The sequence below is a fragment of the Salmo salar genome, chromosome ssa10, assembly GCF_905237065.1.
Source record: "Salmo salar chromosome ssa10, Ssal_v3.1, whole genome shotgun sequence".
NCBI classification, from domain to species: domain Eukaryota; kingdom Metazoa; phylum Chordata; class Actinopteri; order Salmoniformes; family Salmonidae; genus Salmo; species Salmo salar.
In genome coordinates this window covers 65,661,921-65,682,343 of record NC_059451.1, presented here as the reverse complement: position 1 = coordinate 65,682,343, position 20,423 = coordinate 65,661,921, and the positions used below count along the sequence as shown (strand labels likewise).

At 42.0% G+C, this 20,423-nt stretch overlaps 1 protein-coding gene across 3 annotated transcripts in view; it reads right to left on the bottom strand.

Moving 5' to 3' along the window:
- tmem86a (transmembrane protein 86A) overlaps window positions 1-20,423 on the bottom strand; it is a 62,403-nt gene that overhangs the window by 14,985 nt on the left and 26,995 nt on the right. For 2 of the 3 annotated variants that reach the window (XM_014123798.2, XM_014123799.2), the window contains one exon: window positions 6,379-6,643. In XM_014123798.2, the coding sequence (XP_013979273.1) occupies window positions 6,379-6,643 (265 nt within the window). Of the gene's footprint in view, window positions 1-5,682; window positions 6,121-6,378; window positions 6,644-20,423 lie in introns of those variants that run through there. The other variant, NM_001140997.2, reaches the window with a different exon arrangement.

The following is a 20,423-nucleotide window of genomic DNA, read 5'->3' as shown; positions in this document are numbered from 1 at the left end:
GGCTCCGGACTGGTGGGCGGCTCTGGCGGCTCCGGACTGGCGGGCGGCTCTGGCGGCTCCGGAATGGCGGGCGGCTCTGGCGGCTCTGGCCCAGGATTCACCAGGCTGGGGAGACATGAAGGAGGCCTGGCTCTGGGCGCAGGCACTGGACTCACCAGGCTGGGGAGACCCACTGGAGGCCTGGTCCGTTGAGGCGACACAGGAGAGACCAGGATGGGGAGACCCACTGGAGGCCTGGTCCGAGGAGGAGGCACAGGATAAACCGGGCTGTGGGGGAGCACTGGAGTTCTGGTACGTAGGCTCTTTACCCACACTCCAGGCTGAATGCCCACTTTGGTCCGGCACGGGCGGCGCGCAGGCATTGGGCGAACTGGGCCCTCCCAGCGCTCTGGAGACACAGTGCGCAGAGCCGGTGCAGGATAACCTGGACCGAAAAGGCGCACCGGAGACCAGACGCGCTGAGCTGGCACAACCCGTCCTGGCTCAATGCCTGCACTCACATGGCACTTGCGGGGGGCTGGCCTATAGCGCACCGGGCTATGAACACGTACTGGGGACACCGTGCGCTTTACCGCATAACACGGTGTCTGACCAGTACTGCGCTGCCTCCTGTAAGCACGGGGAGTTGGCTCAGGTCTACCGCCTGACTCCGCCAATCTCCCCGTGTGCCCCCCCCAAAAAATGTTTGGGGCTGCCTCTCGTGTCTGTTGCGCTCCCTTTCCTCATACCAGCGCCTCTCAGCTATCGCTGCCTCGATCTCCCACTGCGGGAGATCGAGGTGCCTGCAACGCCAGGGTTGTGGGTTCGATTCCCACGGGGGACCAGTATTTAAAAATGTTATAAAAATGTATGCACTCTACTGTAAGTCACTCTGGATAAGAGCGTCTGCTAAATGACTAAAATGTAAATGTAATGTCCTTGAGTGGCCCAGCCTTTAATCGTTGCAAAAGGTGCTTCAACAAAATACTGAGTAAAGGGTCTGAATACTTATGTTAATGTGATATTTGATATAATAAATGAGCAAAAATGTCCAAAAACCTGTTTTTGCTTAGTCATTATGGGGTATTGTGTGTAGATTGATGAGGGGAAAAAATTGAATACATTTTAGAATACGGCTGTAATGTAACAAAATGGGAAAAAAGTTAGGTGTTTTTTTTTTTTACACATATTGAAACACTTTATTGGGTAGGCACAACACTTCTGCCATACTTCCATTCATTTTTTTAACCGGTACCGGTTACCTTCAGATGAGTCCAGTGACACTTGTGGGGGGGTCATAGACCAAAACGGAGAACACCATGGTGTTCGTGAGAATCTCCCCTTTCCTCAGTGGGTTCACATTAGTTTGTAACCCAAATCCTTCAGATGCTACAAAACACAAGTTGGCACACTAAGGGTAACCAACTTTAGACGAGTCCCCTGACACTTGTGGTGGTCGTAGAGCAAAATGGAGACCAACCATCATGTTTGTGAGAGTGGTCATAGTTTTTTGTAGGCCAAACGGTTTGGACGCTACAGATGTTTTCGTGAAATGGCCAAATTACGGGATGTCTCATGGCTTGACAAACACCACTCTAGACAAACACCGTCTCAATCCAAGTGTGTTGGATTGAGACGCATCCAATTAAAAAAAACTGATATCTCTAGCTTAAACTGACTGATTTTGATGGGGATGTTTTTATATGTTACTTAGATTGTCGCATCGGTGCGCCAATCGACTCTAGGGGGTTAATAAACTAACTTCTTGATATGCCACACCTGTCAGGTGGATGGATAATTTTGGCAAAGGAGAAATGCTCACTAACAGGGATGTAAACACATTTTTGTGTGTATGGAAAATGTCTCATTTCAGCTCATGAAACATGGGAACAACACTTTACATGTTGTGTAAAGATTGTTGAGATTTTTTTTTTTAAGAAAGTTGGCAACTCAAACTAAACATTGAGGTGACGTACAGGTATGTGCCCAAAGGGTAATGTGCTATCTTCAGAATTATTATTGAGGGATCTCCACTTTAAAACTAATGGGTTAACTATTGCCATTTTTATTCCAAAGGGTAGGTTTAGCACAGCAAATTTAACCACATTTGTATCAATGTAATCCTATTTCATCAATGATGCTATTTAGGCCTACAGTTGAAGTCGGAAGTTAACATACACGTTAGCCAAATACATTTAAACTCAGTTTTTCACAATTCCTGGCATTTAATACAAGTAACAATTGCCTGTCTTAGGTCAGTTAGGATCACCACTTTATTTTAAGAATGTGAAATGTCAGAATAATAGTAGAGAGAAGGATTTATTTCAGCTTCTATTTCTTTCATCACATTCCCAGTGGGTCAGACGTTTACATACACTCAATTAGTATTTGGTACCATTGCCTTTAAATTGTTTAGCTTGGGACAAACGTTTTGGGTAACCTTCCATAAGCTTCCCACAATAAGTTGGGTGAATTTTGGCCCATTCCTCCTGACAGAGCTGGTGTAACTGAGTCAGGTTTGTAGGCCTCCTTGCTTGCACACACTTTTTCAGTTCTGCCCACATATTTTCTATAGGATTGAGGTCAGGGATTTGTGATGGCCACTCCAATACCTTGACTTTGTTGTCCTTAAGCCATTTTGCAATAACTTTGGAAGTATGCTTGGGGTCATTGTCCATTTGGAAGACCCATGTGAGACCAAGCTTTAACTTCCTGACTGATGTCTTGAGATGTTGCTTCAATATATCCACATAATTTTCCTGCCTCATGATGCCATCTATTTTGTGAAGTGCACCAGTCCCTCAGCAAAGCAGCAAAGCACCCCAACAACATGATGCTGTCACCCCCGTGCTTCACGGTTGGGATGGTGTTCTTCGACTTGCAAGCCTCCCCCTTTTTCCTCCAAACATAATGATGGTCAATATTCCGACCACTAGGGGTTAATGTTTTTAGATAGGATATCCAGTAAGCCTCCCTTTGTAGTAGTAGGATCTCGATGTTAACTCCTCTCCTTGGTAGAGCAACATGCTCAATGCCTGTGTATTTGAGGGAGGAGATTGGATGGTTAGCTTCAACAAAGTGAGCTGCTACTGGATAGTCAATGTTCTTACACCTGATTGAGCTGTGGTGTTCAACTATGCGTTGTTTTAATTGGCTTTTCATTTGTCCTACGTAGGCTTTTCCACATGAACAGGTGATGAGATAGATTACTCCCTTGGTCTTGCATGAGATCATAACTCTAACAGGGATTTTTCGACCTGAATGTGGGTGTCTGAAGAAGGATGTTTTTATAGTGCTATTGCACTGTGCGCATGAGCCACATTTGTAGTTCCCATTTGGGATAGGTGTCAAGAGTGTCTGAGTGGGAAGGTCAGATCTCACCAAGCTATCTCCAATATTGCAACCACGCTTATAGACCACCAGTGGGGGTTCCTTGAAGAGGTGTGCGATTTTTTTTGTCTGATTGCAGAACATGCCGGTGCTTTTTCAGGATTGCTTTCATTTTCTCCGATCCCTTGGTGTACTTAGTGCAAAAGACAGTTGCGTTGTTTTTCTTCTTAGGTTGAGTTTTTAGTAATTGCTCTCTTGGTTTTTGAGATATTTTCATTATTGCAGCCTCTCATTTTGAATTTATCTGTCATTTTTTAGCATTGCTGTCAAAATCTGTCTGGTGGCCACAGATTCGTTTAACCCTGCATAACTGGCTATATGGTAGACCATTCTTGAGGGGAAGGGGATGCATACTATCCATACATAGCAAGGTATTGCATGCTAGCAGATACTATAGACTTCCAGTCATTATGCTAACGCTATAATGCACTAGCTACCAACTTCCTTCAATCTGCACGCAGACATAAAAATGGTATCCACGATTGCCAAAATCCCAAAGTATCCCTTTAGTAATTGATATGTTGTGTTGACGTCTCCATCTGAACCAAAAATCTAACTTAACCTGTTGGGTCTAGGGGGCAGCATTTGCACGTCTGGATAAAAAAAATGTACCCGATTTAATCTGGTTACTAATCCTACCCAGTAACTAGAATATGCATATACTTATTATATATGGATAGAAAACACTCTAAAGTTTCCAAAACTGTTTGAATGGTGTCTGTGAGTATAACAGAACTCATTTGGCAGGCAAAACCCTGAGACATTTTCTGACAGGAAGTGGATACCTGATGTGTTGTATTGACTTTAAACCTATCCCATTGAAAAACACAGGGGTTTAGGAATATTTTGGCACTTCCTATTGCTTCCACTAGATGTCACCAGCCTTTACAAAGTGTTTTGAGTCTTCTGGAGGGAGATCTGACCGAACAAGAGCCATGGAACGGTGATGTCCCATTAGACACCTGGCGCGCTACTTCATGTTGGGTACCCTCGTTCCAATACGTTATAAAAGGCTATGCATTCGTCCACCTTGAATATTATTCATGTTCTGGTTAAAAAAGGCCCTAATGATTTATGCTATACAACGTTTGACATGTTTGAACGAACGGAAATATATTTTTTCCCCTCGTTCATGACGAGAAGTCCGGCTGGCTTACATCATGTGCTAACGAGACGGAGATTTTTGGACATAAATGATGAGCTTTTTTGAACAAAACTACATTCGTTATGGACCTGTGATACCTGGAAGTGACATCTGATGAAGAGAATCAAAGGTAATGGATTATTTACATAGTATTTTCGATTTTAGATCTCCCCAACATGACGTCTAGTCTGTATCGCAACGCGTATTTTTCTGGGCACAGTGCTCAGATTATTGCAAAGTGTGATTTCCCAGTAAGGTTATTTTTAAATCTGGCAAGTTGATTGCGTTCAAAAGATGTAAATCTATAATTCTTTAAATGACAATATAATATTTTACCAATGTTTTCTAATTTTAATTATTTAATTTGTGACGCTGACTTGACTGCCGGTTATTGGAGGGAAACGATTTCCTCAACATCAATGCCATAGTAAAACGCTGTTTTTGTATATAAATATGAACTTGATAGAACTAAAAATGCATGCATTGTCTAACATAATGTCCTAGGAGTGTCATCTGATGGAGATTGTAAAAGGTTAGTGTATCATTTTAGCTGGTTTTATGGTTTTGGTGACCCTGTCTTTGACTTGACAAAACATTACACACAACTCTTGTAAATGTACTGTCCTAACATACTCTAAATTTATGCTTTCGCCGTAAAACCTTTTTGAAATCGTAAAACGTGGTTAGATTAAGGAGATGTTTATCTTTCAAATGGTGTAACATAGTTGTATTTTTGAAAAATTTGAATTTTGACATTTATTTGGATTCAAATTTGCCGCTCTTGAAATGCACCTGCTGTTGATGGAGTGCACCACAGGTGGCACGCTAGCGTCCCACCTAGCCCCAAGAGGTTAAAGAATAGGACTAAGCCAGTGTCACAAACGGAACTATCCAAGTAGTCGATACATATCCTTTCAATGCTGATATTTGGTTGTGTTGAAATCGAAACACATTTCAATACAACATTTTATTACAGTAAATAGCCTATTAACTTGTTTACCAATTAAATGTTGGATTCACGTCTCCATCTCAACCAGAAATCAAAGTTAAAGAATAGGACTAAGCCAGTGGCACAGATGGAACTATCTAAGCAGTAAATACATCTCCTTCAAATGTTGAAAACACAATTCAATATTACTTCAATAAAGTGAAGTTTACCTTACAAAATTAATATAACAGTATTTATTCAACCTTAAAATGAGTGGCCACATTTTGGGGTTACACTTACTATAAAGTTATTATGTATTCATAGAAAGTGTGCATGTTAAGGACAGAAATTCAGGCCATTTGGTTGTGCTATTAGATGAAGCACAGTTGTATAAATAAACAAAAATCTGACATTGTTTTTCCATTGGAATTTGGTTGTGCTTTAAGATGGTTGAAAGCATAGTGATAACATTGATCAACAGCTCAACCAAATATGACCAAATTGTCCACGTTGAAATGATGTGGTGTGACTAGTAGGGCGTCATAATGTCAGATACCCATTCGGCTGTCTCAACCGTCCCTCTCAACTTTCCCCCTCGCCTCCGGTGAGTTTCTGCTATGTAGGTCCATATCCAGTTTTAGATGTTTATGATGTTTGGTCAGTCTGTTCCTGGTTGCTGCTGAAAAATTGTGTCTTGTCAGTATGTCAGATATTGATTAATTACAGTCATTTTTTTTTTTTTGCTTATTGGCTACTTATTGGCTTATTGGCTACTTGCATGATCAACCAATGGTTGTGTGCCGACTGGACGGCAGTCGAGCATATTGCTTTATCATATGATGTGGTTAGCTGGTAAGTTGAACACCTATCCAGGGGTTGTGAGATCTGGCAGGTGTCTGAAATCTAGTCAGGCAGGAGTGCCACCAGTATCACTCACCGTGGCTAAAGTAGCCATCCTCCTGCCAGATGAGAAAGGCATCTCCCAGGCTAGAGAAGATGAGACCGGCCAGGATCTTGCGGGCACTGGAGTGGGCACCTAAGAAGCTGAAGCCGTGGGCCAGCATGAAGAGCCACAGGCAGAAGATGGGTAGACACTTGATGAGGGCGCTGAACCAAGAAGGGCTTGAGGTTGGTAGCCACAGGACGAAGTAGACACAGGTAGACTTGAAGAAGGGCACCAGTTTTGGGCCCTCGCTCTTCACCTGGAACACAACATAAAACCCAAGTGAATGAGTGAATGAGCAGGAGAAGCTATAGCAGCCCCTCTTGAGTGAGTGAGTGATTGGCTATATCTGATTCTCTACCCTTGTCCCGAAGTGTGCGTCTGTACTGTACACTCCCCCTCATGGATTTAAAAGGAATGGGGAGATTCTCCCATAGACTGGTGTAAGGAATAAGGTGGAAACTTTTTCCAGCCATGCCTGCACAATCCAATGCTTTTAAATGCAGGGGGGGTGAACGACTGAACACTTCTGGAGAAAGGTATTGGAATGCAGCCAATGGGTGGGTGGGTGAGTGAGTGAGTGTGAGTGGTGGTGAGTGAGTGAGTGAGTGAGTGAGTGAGTGAGTGAGTGAGTGAGTGAGTGAGTGAGTGAGTGAGTGAGTGAGTGAGTGAGTGAGTGAGTGAGTGAGTGAGTGAGTGAGTGAGTGAGTGAGTGAGTGAGTGAGTTCACAGTTTGTAACACAGTAATCAATCAGTTGTTGTGAAGACAGATTTGGACTTATAGCGTTCAAAATTCAACATAATCCTAGCAAAAGCTGACGATTGGAAGTAATTTCAATGAAACGTTATTCATCCCTTCAGGGGGAATTAAGAAAGGCAAGTCAGGTACAAGTATCATCATGACATTCTACTACAAGGAACTGGGAATAAGGAATTCCTCTAAACAACAGAATTCCGAGAGAAGATCAACAACAAATGTAGGGCCATTCTTTGGCTGAATAATAACGACTCTCCTGAACAATAACATCACATTGGAAGGGATCAGTTTAAGCAAGGCAAAGCACATAATTGCTAATCTTTATCACATAATGAGTAGTTATTTGGTATGGAAGGTCATTTGTAGATCAGTGATTCTGCACAGTCCAACAGCAATGTAGTCAATCTAGTATAACGTTACAACAGAGCCTGCACTGTGTGTATAGCCTCCTTGTCTGAAGTGCCCTCTTCTCACTCTCTGTTCTTCTATGGCTCGCTGATAACTGGTAAACACTTCCTACAGGTCAAAGGTCATGTGGTCATGCTTTGATGTGAATCTTGTGTAGTGTGTCGTACATTTGCAGGGGTCAAAATCTAAACTGCAGAGGTGAGGGAAGAGGGGGTGAGGGCAACTGCAGGGTAGGGCTGTTAGGTGACCGTATAACCACAACACCTGCAGTCACGAGTCATGAAGGCAGTCAAATTCCGCGTAACCGTGTAGTCATGGTAATTAGACTTCTCCAAGCTCTGATGCTGCTGATGGTCATTAGTAGCCTACCAAACTTTCTAACTGCCTGGAATTCAGCACTCTACTGTCCCTCTAATCACTCTGACATCAATGCAAATGTTATCGAAAATCAAACACTTCATGAGGCCATGAGCTCATGTTGCGCAACATTTCTATGGGCTATGTAATTGCTTGAGTAAACAGGGTGATGGCATCTATTAAAAAGAGGAGGATCCCATCAGCTTTCTAGGCCTACCATATTTATTTCTCAACTTTAATAATATTAAGCACATTACTTCTCTTTACAACAGGAGTATTGGCTACCTGGCTGGCATGAAAATTAACCACGGGCAAAGTGTCTCCCGTTCGCTATTTAATTGCATAGATGACATGTGTTTTTTACCCTGCCCCTGTTTCGAAACAGGTGTATGATAATGGAACATTCTAAATCAAAACTAATTTCACACATTTATTATATCTAAGGCAAGATTAAATCAAGAATAATCTGATGGGTGTGCTATTGTGCTATTTTGTTAGTTTTTTGGCATAACTTATTTTTGTTACTTACTGTGTACATAATGTTGCTGCTACCGTCTCTTAGGACCGAAAATAACTTCTGGAAATCAGAACAGCGATTACTCACTGTGGACTGGAAGAAACTTTTTCCTTTAACGAGTCCGAGGATATCCTGCTTTCACTGGAGCAGGCCCAGACCCCCGCCATTTGCGTGAAGAAAAGACGCAGAAAAAGGGGCCACAGATCGGGCAGCCTTCTGAGAATCCATAGGCGAGCGAGTAAACTCTCACTGCCATCCATTCCTCTTGCTAACGTGCAATCATTAGGAAATAAAATTGATGACCTACGATTAAGATTATCCTACCAACGGGACATTAAAAACTGGTACATCTTATGTTTCACCAAGATGTGGCTGAACAACGATAAGGACAATATCGAGCTAGCGGGATTTTCCATGCACCGGTAAGACGAGGGGGTGTGTGTCTATTTGTCAATAACAGCTGGTGCGCCATGTCTAATATTAAAGAAGTCTCGATGTATTGCTCACCTGAGGTAGAGTACCTTATGATAAGCTGTAGCCCACACTATATACCAAGAGAGTTCACATCTATATCATTCACAGTGGTCTATTTACCACCACAGAACAAAGCTGGCACTAAGACCACTCTCAACCAACTCTATAAGGTCATAAGTAAAGAAGAAAATGCTCCCGCAGAAGCAGCACTCCTAGTGGCCGGGGACTTTAATGCAGGCAAGCTTAAATCAGTTTTACCTAATTATTACCAGCAAGTCACATGTACAACCAACATGTACAATCCTAGACCACCTTTACTCCACACACAGAGATGCATACAAATCTCTCCCCCGCCCTCCATATGACAAATCTGACCATAATTCTATCCTCCTGATTCTGCTTACAAGCAAAAACTAAAGCAGGAAGTACCAGTGACTCGCTCAATACGGAAGTGGTCAGATGACGCGGATGCTACACTACAGGACTGTTTTGCTAGCACAGACTGGAATATGTTCCGGGATTCATCCAATGGCACTGAGGAGTACGCCACACCACCTCAGTAATCGGCTTCATCAATAAACTGCATCGACGACGTCGTCCCCACAGTGACTGTACGTACATATCCCAACAAGAAGCCATGGATTACAGGCAACTTCCGTATCGAGCTAAAGGCTAGAGCTGCCACTTTCAAGGAGCGGGAGACTAATCCGGATGCTTATAAGAAATACCGCTATGCCCTCAGACGAACCATCAAACTAGCAAAGCGTCAATACAGGATTAAGATTGAATCCTACAACACCAGCATTGACGCACGTCGGATGTGGCAGGGCTTGAAAACTATTACGGACTACAAAGCAAAACCCATACGCAAGTTGCCCAGTAACGCGAGCCTACCAGATGAGCTAAATGCCTTTCATGCTCACTTCAAGGCAAGCAACACTGAAGCATGCACGAGAGCACCAGCTGATCTGGATGACAGTGTCATAACGCTCTCGGTAGCCGATGTGAACAAAACTGTCACGAGAATTTTCATCCCAATGTTATTAACTCAAAACTCACTATATGCTTTGACCAATTCCCCGGGGGTTGTAAGGCCCCGGTTAATAGAAGAATTCGACAAAGTCCCAGAAGTCTGTAAAAGGTGAGTTCTTTATTCAGAGAGCTCTGAATATCATACAATGTACACAGCCTTTTATACCTAACATTTGGTCATACCATATGTCATACTCCTTACAAATGCCCCACCTCTTCTTTAACACTGTCAATGCTTATTTACAAGTCTTCTCCATCACATTCATTGCTTATCATATCCTGCCCCATGTTACATAATCTACTGCAAGCCCAATGGTTTCTCCCCTCCCTGGGTGGGGAGACCTCTTTCCTATTATTAGTTTCACAGTGGTCATACGTTGTCTGCTGTCTGTTAACAGTTCCCCTTTTCCTTGAATGTCTTACTTACACTGCTAAATCATTAAGCTTAAACTTTTCCTACACACACACACACACACACACAAGTACATTCATCTTATAATCACTCAGTTATACATTTTCAGGGTGAAATCATTTAGTCAAACCATTAATCATATAATTTCCATTACAAAAACCTTTAAACAGGTCAACATTCACAAAGCCGTTGGGCCACACGGATTACCAGGGCGTGTACTCAAAGCATGCGCGGATCAACTGTCAAGTGCCTTCACTGACTTTTTCAACCTCTCCCTGACCGAGTCAATACCTACATGTTTCAAGCAGACCACCATAGTCCCTGTGCCCAAGGAAGCGAAGGTAACCTGCATAAATTATTACCACCCCGTGTCACTCACATTGGTACCCATGAAGTGCTTCGAAAGGCTGGTCATGGCTCACATCAACAGCATCCTCCCGGACACCCTAGACCGACTCCAATTCGCATACCGCCCCAACAGATACACAGTTGACGCAATCTCAATGGCACTCCACACTGCCCTTTCTCACTTGGACAAAAGGAACACCTATGTGAGAATGCTGTTCATTGACTACAGCTCAGCGTTCAACACCATAGTGCCCACGAAGCTCAACACTAAGCTAAGGACTCTGGGACTAAACACCTCCCTCTGTAACTGGATCCTGGACTTCCTGACAGGCCTCCCCAGGTGGTAAGAGTAGGCAACAACACGTCTGCCACGCTGATCCTTAACACTGGGGCCCTCGGGGGTGTGTACTTAGTCCCCCCCTGTATTCCCTGTTCACCCACAACTGCGTGGCCAAACACGACTCCAACACCATCATTAAGTGTGCTGATGACACAACAGTGGTAGGCCTGATCACCGACAACGATGAGACGGCCTATAGGGAGGAGGTCAGAGAACTGGCAGTGTGGTGCCAGGACAACAACCTCTCCCTCAATGTGAGCAAGACAAAGCAGCTGATTGCGGACTACAGGAAAAGGCGGGCCGAACAGGCCCCCATTAATATTGACGGGACTGTAGTGGAGCGGGTTGAGAGTTTCAGTTTGAGGGTCCCCAGATCCTCAAAAGGTTCTACAGCTGCACCATCGAGAACATCCTGACCGGTTGCATCACCGCCTGGTATGGCAACTGCTCGGCATCTGACCGTAAGGCGCTACAGAGGGTGGTGCAAACGGCCCAGTACATCACTGGGGCCAAGCTTCCTGCCATTCAGGACCTATATAATATGCGGTGTCAGAGGAAAGCCCATAAAATTGTCAGAGACTCCAGTCACCCAAGTTATAGACTGTGTTCTCTGCTACCGCACGGCAAGCGGTACCAGAGTGCCAAATCTAGGACCAAAAGCTTCTACCCCCAAGCCATAAGACTGCTGAACAATTAATAAAATCGCCACCGGACAATTTACACTGACCCCCCCCCTCCCTTTTGTACACTGCTGCTACTCGCTGTTAATTATCTATGCATAGTCACTTCACTTCTATGCATTGTCACTACATGTACAAATTACCTCAACTAACCTGTACGCCCGCACACTGACTTGGTACCTGTGCCCCCTGTATATAGGCTCGTTATTGTTATTCTTATTGTGTTACTTTTTATGATTACTTTTTATTTTAGTCTACTTGGTAAATATTTTCTTAACACTTCTTGAACTGCACTTTTGGTAGGGTGCTTGTAAGTAAGCATTTCACTTTAAAGTCTACACTTGTTGTATTTGGCGCATGTGACAAATGAAGTTTAATTTGATTTGAAAACCAATTTCAACTATTATTTAGTATATATATATATATATATATATATATATATATATAAATAAATAAATAAATAAATAAATAAAGGCAAGATTAAATCAATAATAGTCTGATGGTGACAATATTAGCCTATCGCTTGTGAATGATACATTAGCACTTGTGAATGATGCCCAGCGCAAGCCAAGAAACAATGCCTTTTTTGCGACTTTTTCTAATCATAGTGTCAGACCTCATGTAGCCTAGCCCACAGGCCTACAGTGGGGGAAAAAGTATTTGATCCCCTGCTGATTTTGTACGTTTGCCCACTTACAAAGAAATGATCAGTCTATAATTTTAATAGGTTTATCTGAACAGTGAGAGACAGAATAACAACAAAAAAATCCAGAAAAACGCATGTCAAAAATGTTATAAAATGATGTGCATTTTAATGAGGGAAATAAGTATTTGACCCCGCTGCAAAACATGACTTAGTACTTGGTGGCAAAACCCTTGTTGGCAATCACAGCGGTCAGACGTTTCTTGTAGTTGGCCACCAGGTTTGCACTCATCTCAGGAGGGATTTTGTCCCACTCCTCTTTGCAGATCTTCTCCAAGTCATTAAGGTTTCGAGGCTGACGTTTGGCAACTCGAACCTTCAGCTCCCTCCACAGATTTTCTATGGGATTAAGGTCTGGAGACTGGCTAGGCCATTCCAGGACCTAAATGTGCTTCTTCTTCAGCCACTCCTTTGTTGCCTTGGCCGTGTGTTTTGGGTCATTGTCATGCTGGAATACCCATCCACGACCCATTTTCAATGCCCTGGCTGAGGGAAGGAGGTTCTCACCCATGATTTGACGGTACATGGCCCCTTTCTTTGATGCGGTGAAGTTGTCCTTTCCCCTTAGCAGAAAAACACCCCCAAAGCATAATGTTTCCACCTCCATGTTTGACGGTGGAGATGGTGTTCTTGGGGTCATAGGCGGCATTCCTCCTCCTCCAAACACGGTGAGTTGAGTTGATGTCAAAGAGCTCCATTTTGGTCTCATCTGACCACAACACTTTCACCAGTTGTCCTTTGAGTCATTCAGATGTTCATTGGCAAACTTCAGACGGGCATGTATATGTATTCTTGAGCAGGGGGACCTTGCGGGCGCTGCAGGATTTCATTCCTTCACGGCGTAGTGTGTTACCAATTGTTTTCTTGGTGACCATGGTCCCAGCTGCCTTGAGATCATTGACAAGATCCTCCCGTGTAGTTCTGGGCTGATTCCTCACCATTCTCATGATCATTGCAACTCCACGAGGTGAGATCTTGCATGGAGCCCCCAGGCCGAGGGATATTGACAGTTTCTTCCATTTGCGAATAATCGCACCAAATGTTGTCACCTTCTCACCAAGCTGCTTGGCGATGGTCTTGAAGCCCATTCCAGCCTTGTGTAGGTCTACAATCTTGTCCCTGACATCCTTGGAGAGCTCTTTGGTCTTGGCCATGGTGGAGAGTTTGGAATCTGATTGATTGATTGCTTCTGTGGACAGGTGTCTTTTTTACAGGTAACAAGCTGCGGTTAGGAGCACTCCCTTTAAGAGTGTGCTCCTAATCTCAGCTCGTTACCTCCATAAAAGACACCTGGGAGCCAGAAATCTTTCTGATTGAGAGGGGGTCAAATACTTATTTCCCTCATTAAAATGCAAATCAATTCATAACATTTCTGACATACGTTTTTCTGCATATTTTTGTTGTTATTCTGTCTCTCACTGTTCAAATAAACCTACCATTAAAATTATAGACTGATCCTTTCTTTGTCAGTGGGCAAACGTACAAAATCAGCAGGGGATCAAATACTTTTTTCCCCCACGGTATATGTTTTGATAGGGTTTGTATTATAACTAAGGTGGCCAAATAACTTCTCAAAATTAAGCACATTAATCCCCTTTACATGGGGTGTAGAGCCTAACTGGCATACATAAGCAGCGCATGATTTTCAAGTTTGTGGAATAACATTTTCACCATCAAAATGCATATTTACAATAAAAGCATTACATGCATAATCGCAGTTGGGGTCACTTTTGATAATGGTGTTTTCGAGCTATTGGAACATTTGCGCTTATAGCCTACTCCCTTGTGCACATTGCTGTGCTTATAATGCGAAGAAATAGCCTAATATACAAAAAGTAAAATGTGGACAGTTCTTCCAATATCTTCAATTTACACATCGGAAGCCTGTGAGAAAGACCCAATCACATGATGGAGAGCCATGTGAGTGAGAGGTGCTTCGGAGCACACAGCACTCAGGGAGAAGGGAATTATAATTATTATATTTAGCCCAAATGCACAACAGTCACTGGCCGCAAAAGGCATGGATTTTTTTAAGGAGCATTACGGCCACACAAAGGAGATGCCGCCGGGAAATTCGAGGCATTATCAATTGCTTGTCAAATTGTGAATGAGAGACTGATGAAGTGTGTACAGCCTGAGCAAAAAACAAAGCAGAACTCATGCCTTACAATTTACTTTTTTCAAATCCTCATTAGAGTTGCATCAGGCAACCTTACAATGTATTAACCTTTTCACATGTACCAACAAACATTCTACAGTGGTCCCTGCAGCTTACACTCAAACCGGTGTGTACACTCAAACGGGTGTGATTAGAACGCTTATTTAGAATGTCTAGTTTTGATTGATGCAACAATCAGCATTTGAGACGGCCACACTGTTTTTTTACAGAAACGTTTTGCACAAACACAGTCCTTACAAAGTTATGTCCCGAATGTGACCAGTTTATTTTTGGATGCACTGTTCAGACATTCACAGAAGTAGTTACAGCATAACACAATCATCCAAACAGGAAAATGTAGGCTACATTTGTCCTAAAGCTAACCAAGGAAAGATTGACGTAACACAAGCAATCATATTTTTAGAACTCTCGGCTGACAGAAACTACAATATGAATTAGCTAATAGATATTACTATTTATAATGAATCACATCACGGGTGAGCTCACCATTGATCGAAATAATTGAGTAAAACACTTTCTAGAAATCTAAAGTAATCCGACGATAGGTAGTTTGTGCGCCACCATGTTTGTTTTTTCGCATCAACCAAAGACAAGATTAGTTTGGTCTGTTATAGTATGTATGTTGAAGAGGGAGTTTTTCCTAGGGAGTTTTTCCTAGCCACCGTGCTTCTTTCACATGCTTTGCTTGCTGTTTGGGGTTTTAGGCTGGGTTTCTGTACAGCACTTTGAGATATCAGCTGATGTACGAAGGGCTAATATAAAAATACATTTGATTGATTTGATTGGTCTACGATCATTCATTTCCCTTCATTCACTTCCGGAAGTTTACCCAAAAGATGAGTGAACCATTCCTTCACCTCATTATAACATCAAGTGCTTGTCAAATTGTGAATGAGATACTGATGAAGTGTGTACAGCTTGTACACACAGGTCTGACAGATGTTTACGTGACACCCAGAATGCATTGTATAAATGTCAACAAACATGGTGCCACACATACACATAGCTGGCAAATAGCTTAGCATTAGCTCATTATAATCAGTACAAACTTCAAAAAAGTATTTTACACACATCATATGTGTCCATTACAATCTATGCAATAATTGGAATGCATTATTTGTCACCAGTACTTGAAAACATGTGAATAAAACTGTAAATACATTATGCTCCATACATACATTACTGTATGCGCCTACAGTAGAAACAACAACACGATATACAGAAAATAATGAACTTACTTTGATAGGAACGCACAAAGTTATTATTTGTAAGGAAAACAACAAGACAATGCGAGTGCCAGCCAGAAAATGTTCCAATTCGTGCAAGACTGCGCAAATATCTGCATACTTGATCTGCTCAAACATTGGTGAAGTGCTTGGGCTCTCCTCGAAGAGAGAAGTTTGTCCAGCTCAGTAAAGCCTCAAACTTAAATTGTCCACAATGCTAAAATGGCCTACTTCTATGTGAATTAATGAGGAGGCGGAACACACCTCAATTCAAACTGTTGCTTGAAAATACTTAATACTTAATAATTTGAAATTGACAAGTTGAAACATAGCCTACAGATAATTAGCAGGCAGCGCGTGTTAACTGTCCTGTGTGTAATAATCACATTTTGGAACCATGAGTGCATTCTGACATCACGTACATAAAACAACTCACGCTGGGGCAACCGTTAGAGATATTTGGAACTCAAGTATGAAAAGGTTAAAAATCTAAACATATAGCCCAATGTTTGTAGAATAACTAAAGTTACATTAATAACTCTAAATTAAGAATATAGGAGTATCTATTTATTTGTTAACTGCTCAACACAGAATAGCCACATTTGCACACTCCCTCTAATCGTTTGGAGAAAATATTTATATTTTATTCAGCTTTGTTCAATTGTATTCTTAATAATATAAAATAATGCCACAGAATTCTAAGCAAATCTTGTCTGCTAAATGAACTAGTGTAGTCCACAGCCATATGGTATAGCCAGATCAGGACCTAACATAAGGACAACTCAGAGTATGCTATTCTGTTCTTCTGAAATAGACTACATTTTCTTCATATCATGTTTCTTTAGACCTGTCTAAAAGAAATAATGGATTTATTGTGAAGGTGTAAGCTATATTACATGGATTTATTAGACTTTTTAAAATGTAGATGTCCCAATGGTCTGCATCAGTGGCTTGTTGGCTATGTGTTGAAGCCAGGAGATGCTAAATGTGTTTATGTTAATTAACGCCCAATTACCGTGAGACCGGCAGTTATTTGCTTGACAATCACCGGCTGACAACATTTTGTGACCTCCACAGCCCTACTGCAGGGATAAGGATGGAGGAGGGGTGAGGCTGGAGGGGTGAGGGAGGAGAATGGGTGAGTAAGAGGGGTTATCTGTAAAGTCAGAACACAGTAAGTAGAACTTATTACAGGTCAAATGTATGTCAATGTTCTCCTTTTACTTTGGGTTATTTTTTTATGTTGCACTGCATTTCTGGTCTTCCTCTAGTCCTGACAAAGCAAAAAAGCGGAACCGCCAGCAGTTTTGGCAGCTGAGGTTTTTGTACATCAATCAATTAAATATTTCATAAAAAATGGATGTGCATTTTCTCTCTAGATTCTATCAATTGGCATGAGAATAAGGTGAATTAGTGTCATGGACAGTTTTGACAGGTGAACCAAAAGATAGTAAAAGAATAGAGAGGAAATGTGCTGTGTGCTGTTAACCCTGATGTTCACGTGCTCTCTGACCCATATGAAAGACAGACGGCCACAAACCACTTGTGCTTGCACGGAACATGAAAGCAGAAGTGGGGAAGATGCTTCCAAACAATGGTGCCTTCTCTCTCATACTTCTCCCCCAACCTTCAGTCAGTCTGTCACCCCTCTCATAGAAAGAGAGAGAGAGTGGGGGGGGGGTAGAAAATAAGGGAGATAGAAAGGTCAGTTTTGGGATATAAAAAAAATCTGGAAAGATATATATACAGTACCATGACATCTACTCATACCGTGACATCTACTCATTCCAAGGTTTTTCTTTATTTTTACTAAACAGTTTTAAACAAATCAAAATAAATGTAATATTTGAGATACTTCAAAGTAGCCACCCTTTGCCTTGATGACAGCTTTACACACTCTTGGCATTCTCTCAGCCAGCTTCATTAGGTAGTCACCTGGAATGCATTTCAATTAACAGGTGTGCCTTGGTAAAAGTTATTTTGTGGAATTTCTTTCCTTCTTAATGCGTTTGAGCCAATCAGTTGTGTTGTGACAAGGTAGGGGTGGTATACAGAAGATAATCCTATTGGTAAAAGTCCATATTATGGCAAGAACAGCTCAAATAAGCAAAGAGAAACAACGGTCAAGTCAAATGAAATTGTATTGGTCACATACACATGGTTAGCAGATGTTATCGCCAGTGTAGCGAAATGCTTATGCTTCTAGATCCGACAGTGCAGCAGTATCTAACAAGTAATATCTAACAATTCCACAACAAAACCTAATGAACACAATCTAGTAAAGGAATGGGATGAGAATATATAAGTATAATACATATGGATGAGCAGTGACAGAGCGGCTAACATGCAATAGATAGTGAAGGATACAGTGTATATACACTACCGTTCAGAAGTTTGGGGTCACTTAGAAATGTCCTTGTTCTTGAAAGAAAATCACATTTTTTATCCATTAAAATAACATCAAATTGATCAGAAATGCAGTGTAGACATTGTTAATGTTGTAAATGACTATTGTAGCTGGAAACGGCAGATTTTTTTATGGAATATCTACATCGGTGTACAGAGGCCCATTATCAGCAACCATCACTCCTGTGTTCCAATGGCACATTGTGTTAGCTTATCCAAGTTTATAATTTTAACCTGTTAGGGCTAGGGGGCAGTATTGACACGGCTGGATAAAAAACGTACCCGATTTAATCTGGTTACCACTCCTACCCAGTAACTAGAATATGCATATACTTATTACATATGGATAGAAAACACCCTAAAGTTTCTAAAACTGTTTGAATGGTGTCTGTGAGTATAACAGAACTCAAATGGCAGGTCAAAACCTGCGAGATTCCTTTACAGGAAGTGGCCTGTCTGACCATTTCTGGAACTTCTTTGCCATCTCTATCTTTTACTAAGGATCTCTGCTCTAACGTGACACTTCCTACGTCGTCCATAGGCGCTCAGAGCCCGGGAAAAACCTGAATGTCGTCATCCCAGCCCCAGGCTGAAACACATTATCGCCTTTCTCAAGTGGCCGATCAAGGGACTCTGGGCTTAGGCGCGTGACCTGACTGCCCCCGTCTTTGTGATTTTTTCCTCTGTTTGCCGAAAAGGAGATTCCCGGTCGGAATATTATCGCTTTTCTACGAGAAAAATGGCATAAAAATTGATTTTAAACAGCGGTTGACATGCTTCGAAGTACGGTAATGGAATATTTAGAATTCTTTTGTCACGAATTGCGCCATGCGCGCGACCCTTCTTTACCATTTCGGATAGTGTCTGGAACGCACGAACAAAACGCCGCTATTCGGATATAACGATGGATTATTTTGGACCAAACCAACATTTGTTATTGAAGTAGCAGTCCTGGGAGTGCATTCTGACGAAGACAACAAAAGGTAATCAAACTTTTATAATAGTAAATATGATTATGGTGAGTGCTAAACTTGCCGGGTGTCTAAATAGCTAGCCCGTGATGCCTGGGCTATGTACTTAGAATATTGCAAAATGTGCTTTCACCAAAAAGCTATTTTAAAATCGGACATATCGAGTTCATAGAGGAGGTCTGTATCTATAATTCTTAAAATAATTGTTATGCTTTTTGTGAACGTTTATCGTGAGTAATTTAGTAAAATGTTAGCGAATTCCCCGGAAGTTTGCGGGGGGTATGCTAGTTCTGAACGTCACATGCTAATGTAAAAAGCTGGTTTTTGATATAAATATGAACTTGATTGAACAAAACATGCATGTATTGTATAACATAATGTCCTAGGGTTGTCATCTGATGAAGATCATCAAAGGTTAGTGCTGCATTTAGCTGTCTTCTGGGTTTTTGTGACATTATATGCTAGCTTGAAAAATGGGTGTCTGATTATTTCTGGCTTGGTACTCTGCTGACATAATCTAATGTTTTGCTTTCGTTGTAAAGCCTTTTTGAAATCGGACAGTGTGGTTAGATTAACGAGAGTCTTGTCTTTAAATAGCTGTAAAATAGTCATATGTTTGAGAAATTGAAGTAATAGGATTTTTAAGGTTTTGAAAATCGCGCCACAGGCTTCAAGTGGCTGTTACGTAGGTGGGACGAATTCGTCCCGCCTAGCCCATAGAGGTTAAAAGGCTAACTGATCATTAGAAAACCCTTTTGCAATTATGTTAGCATAGCTGAAAACTGTTATGCTGATTAAAGAACCAATAAAACTGGCCTTCTTTAGACTTGTTGAGCATCAGCATTTGTAGGTTTGACTACAGGCTCAAAATGGCCAGAAACAAAGACCTTTCTTCCGAAACTCATCAGTCAAGTCTTGTTCTGAGAAATGAAGGCTATTCCATGCGAGAAATTGCCAAGAAACTGAAGATCTGGTACAACGCTGTGTACTACTCCCTTCACAGAACAGCGCAAACTGTCTCTAACCAGAAAAGAAAGAGGAGTGGGAGGCCCTGGTGCACAATTGAGCAAGAGGACAAGTACATTAGAGTGTCTAGTTTGAGAAACACATGCCTCACAAGTCCTCAACTGGCAGCTTCATTAAATAGTACCTGCAAAACAACAGTCTCAACGTCAACAGTGAAGAGGCGACTCCGGGATGCTGGCCTTCTAGGCAGAGTTCCTCTGTCC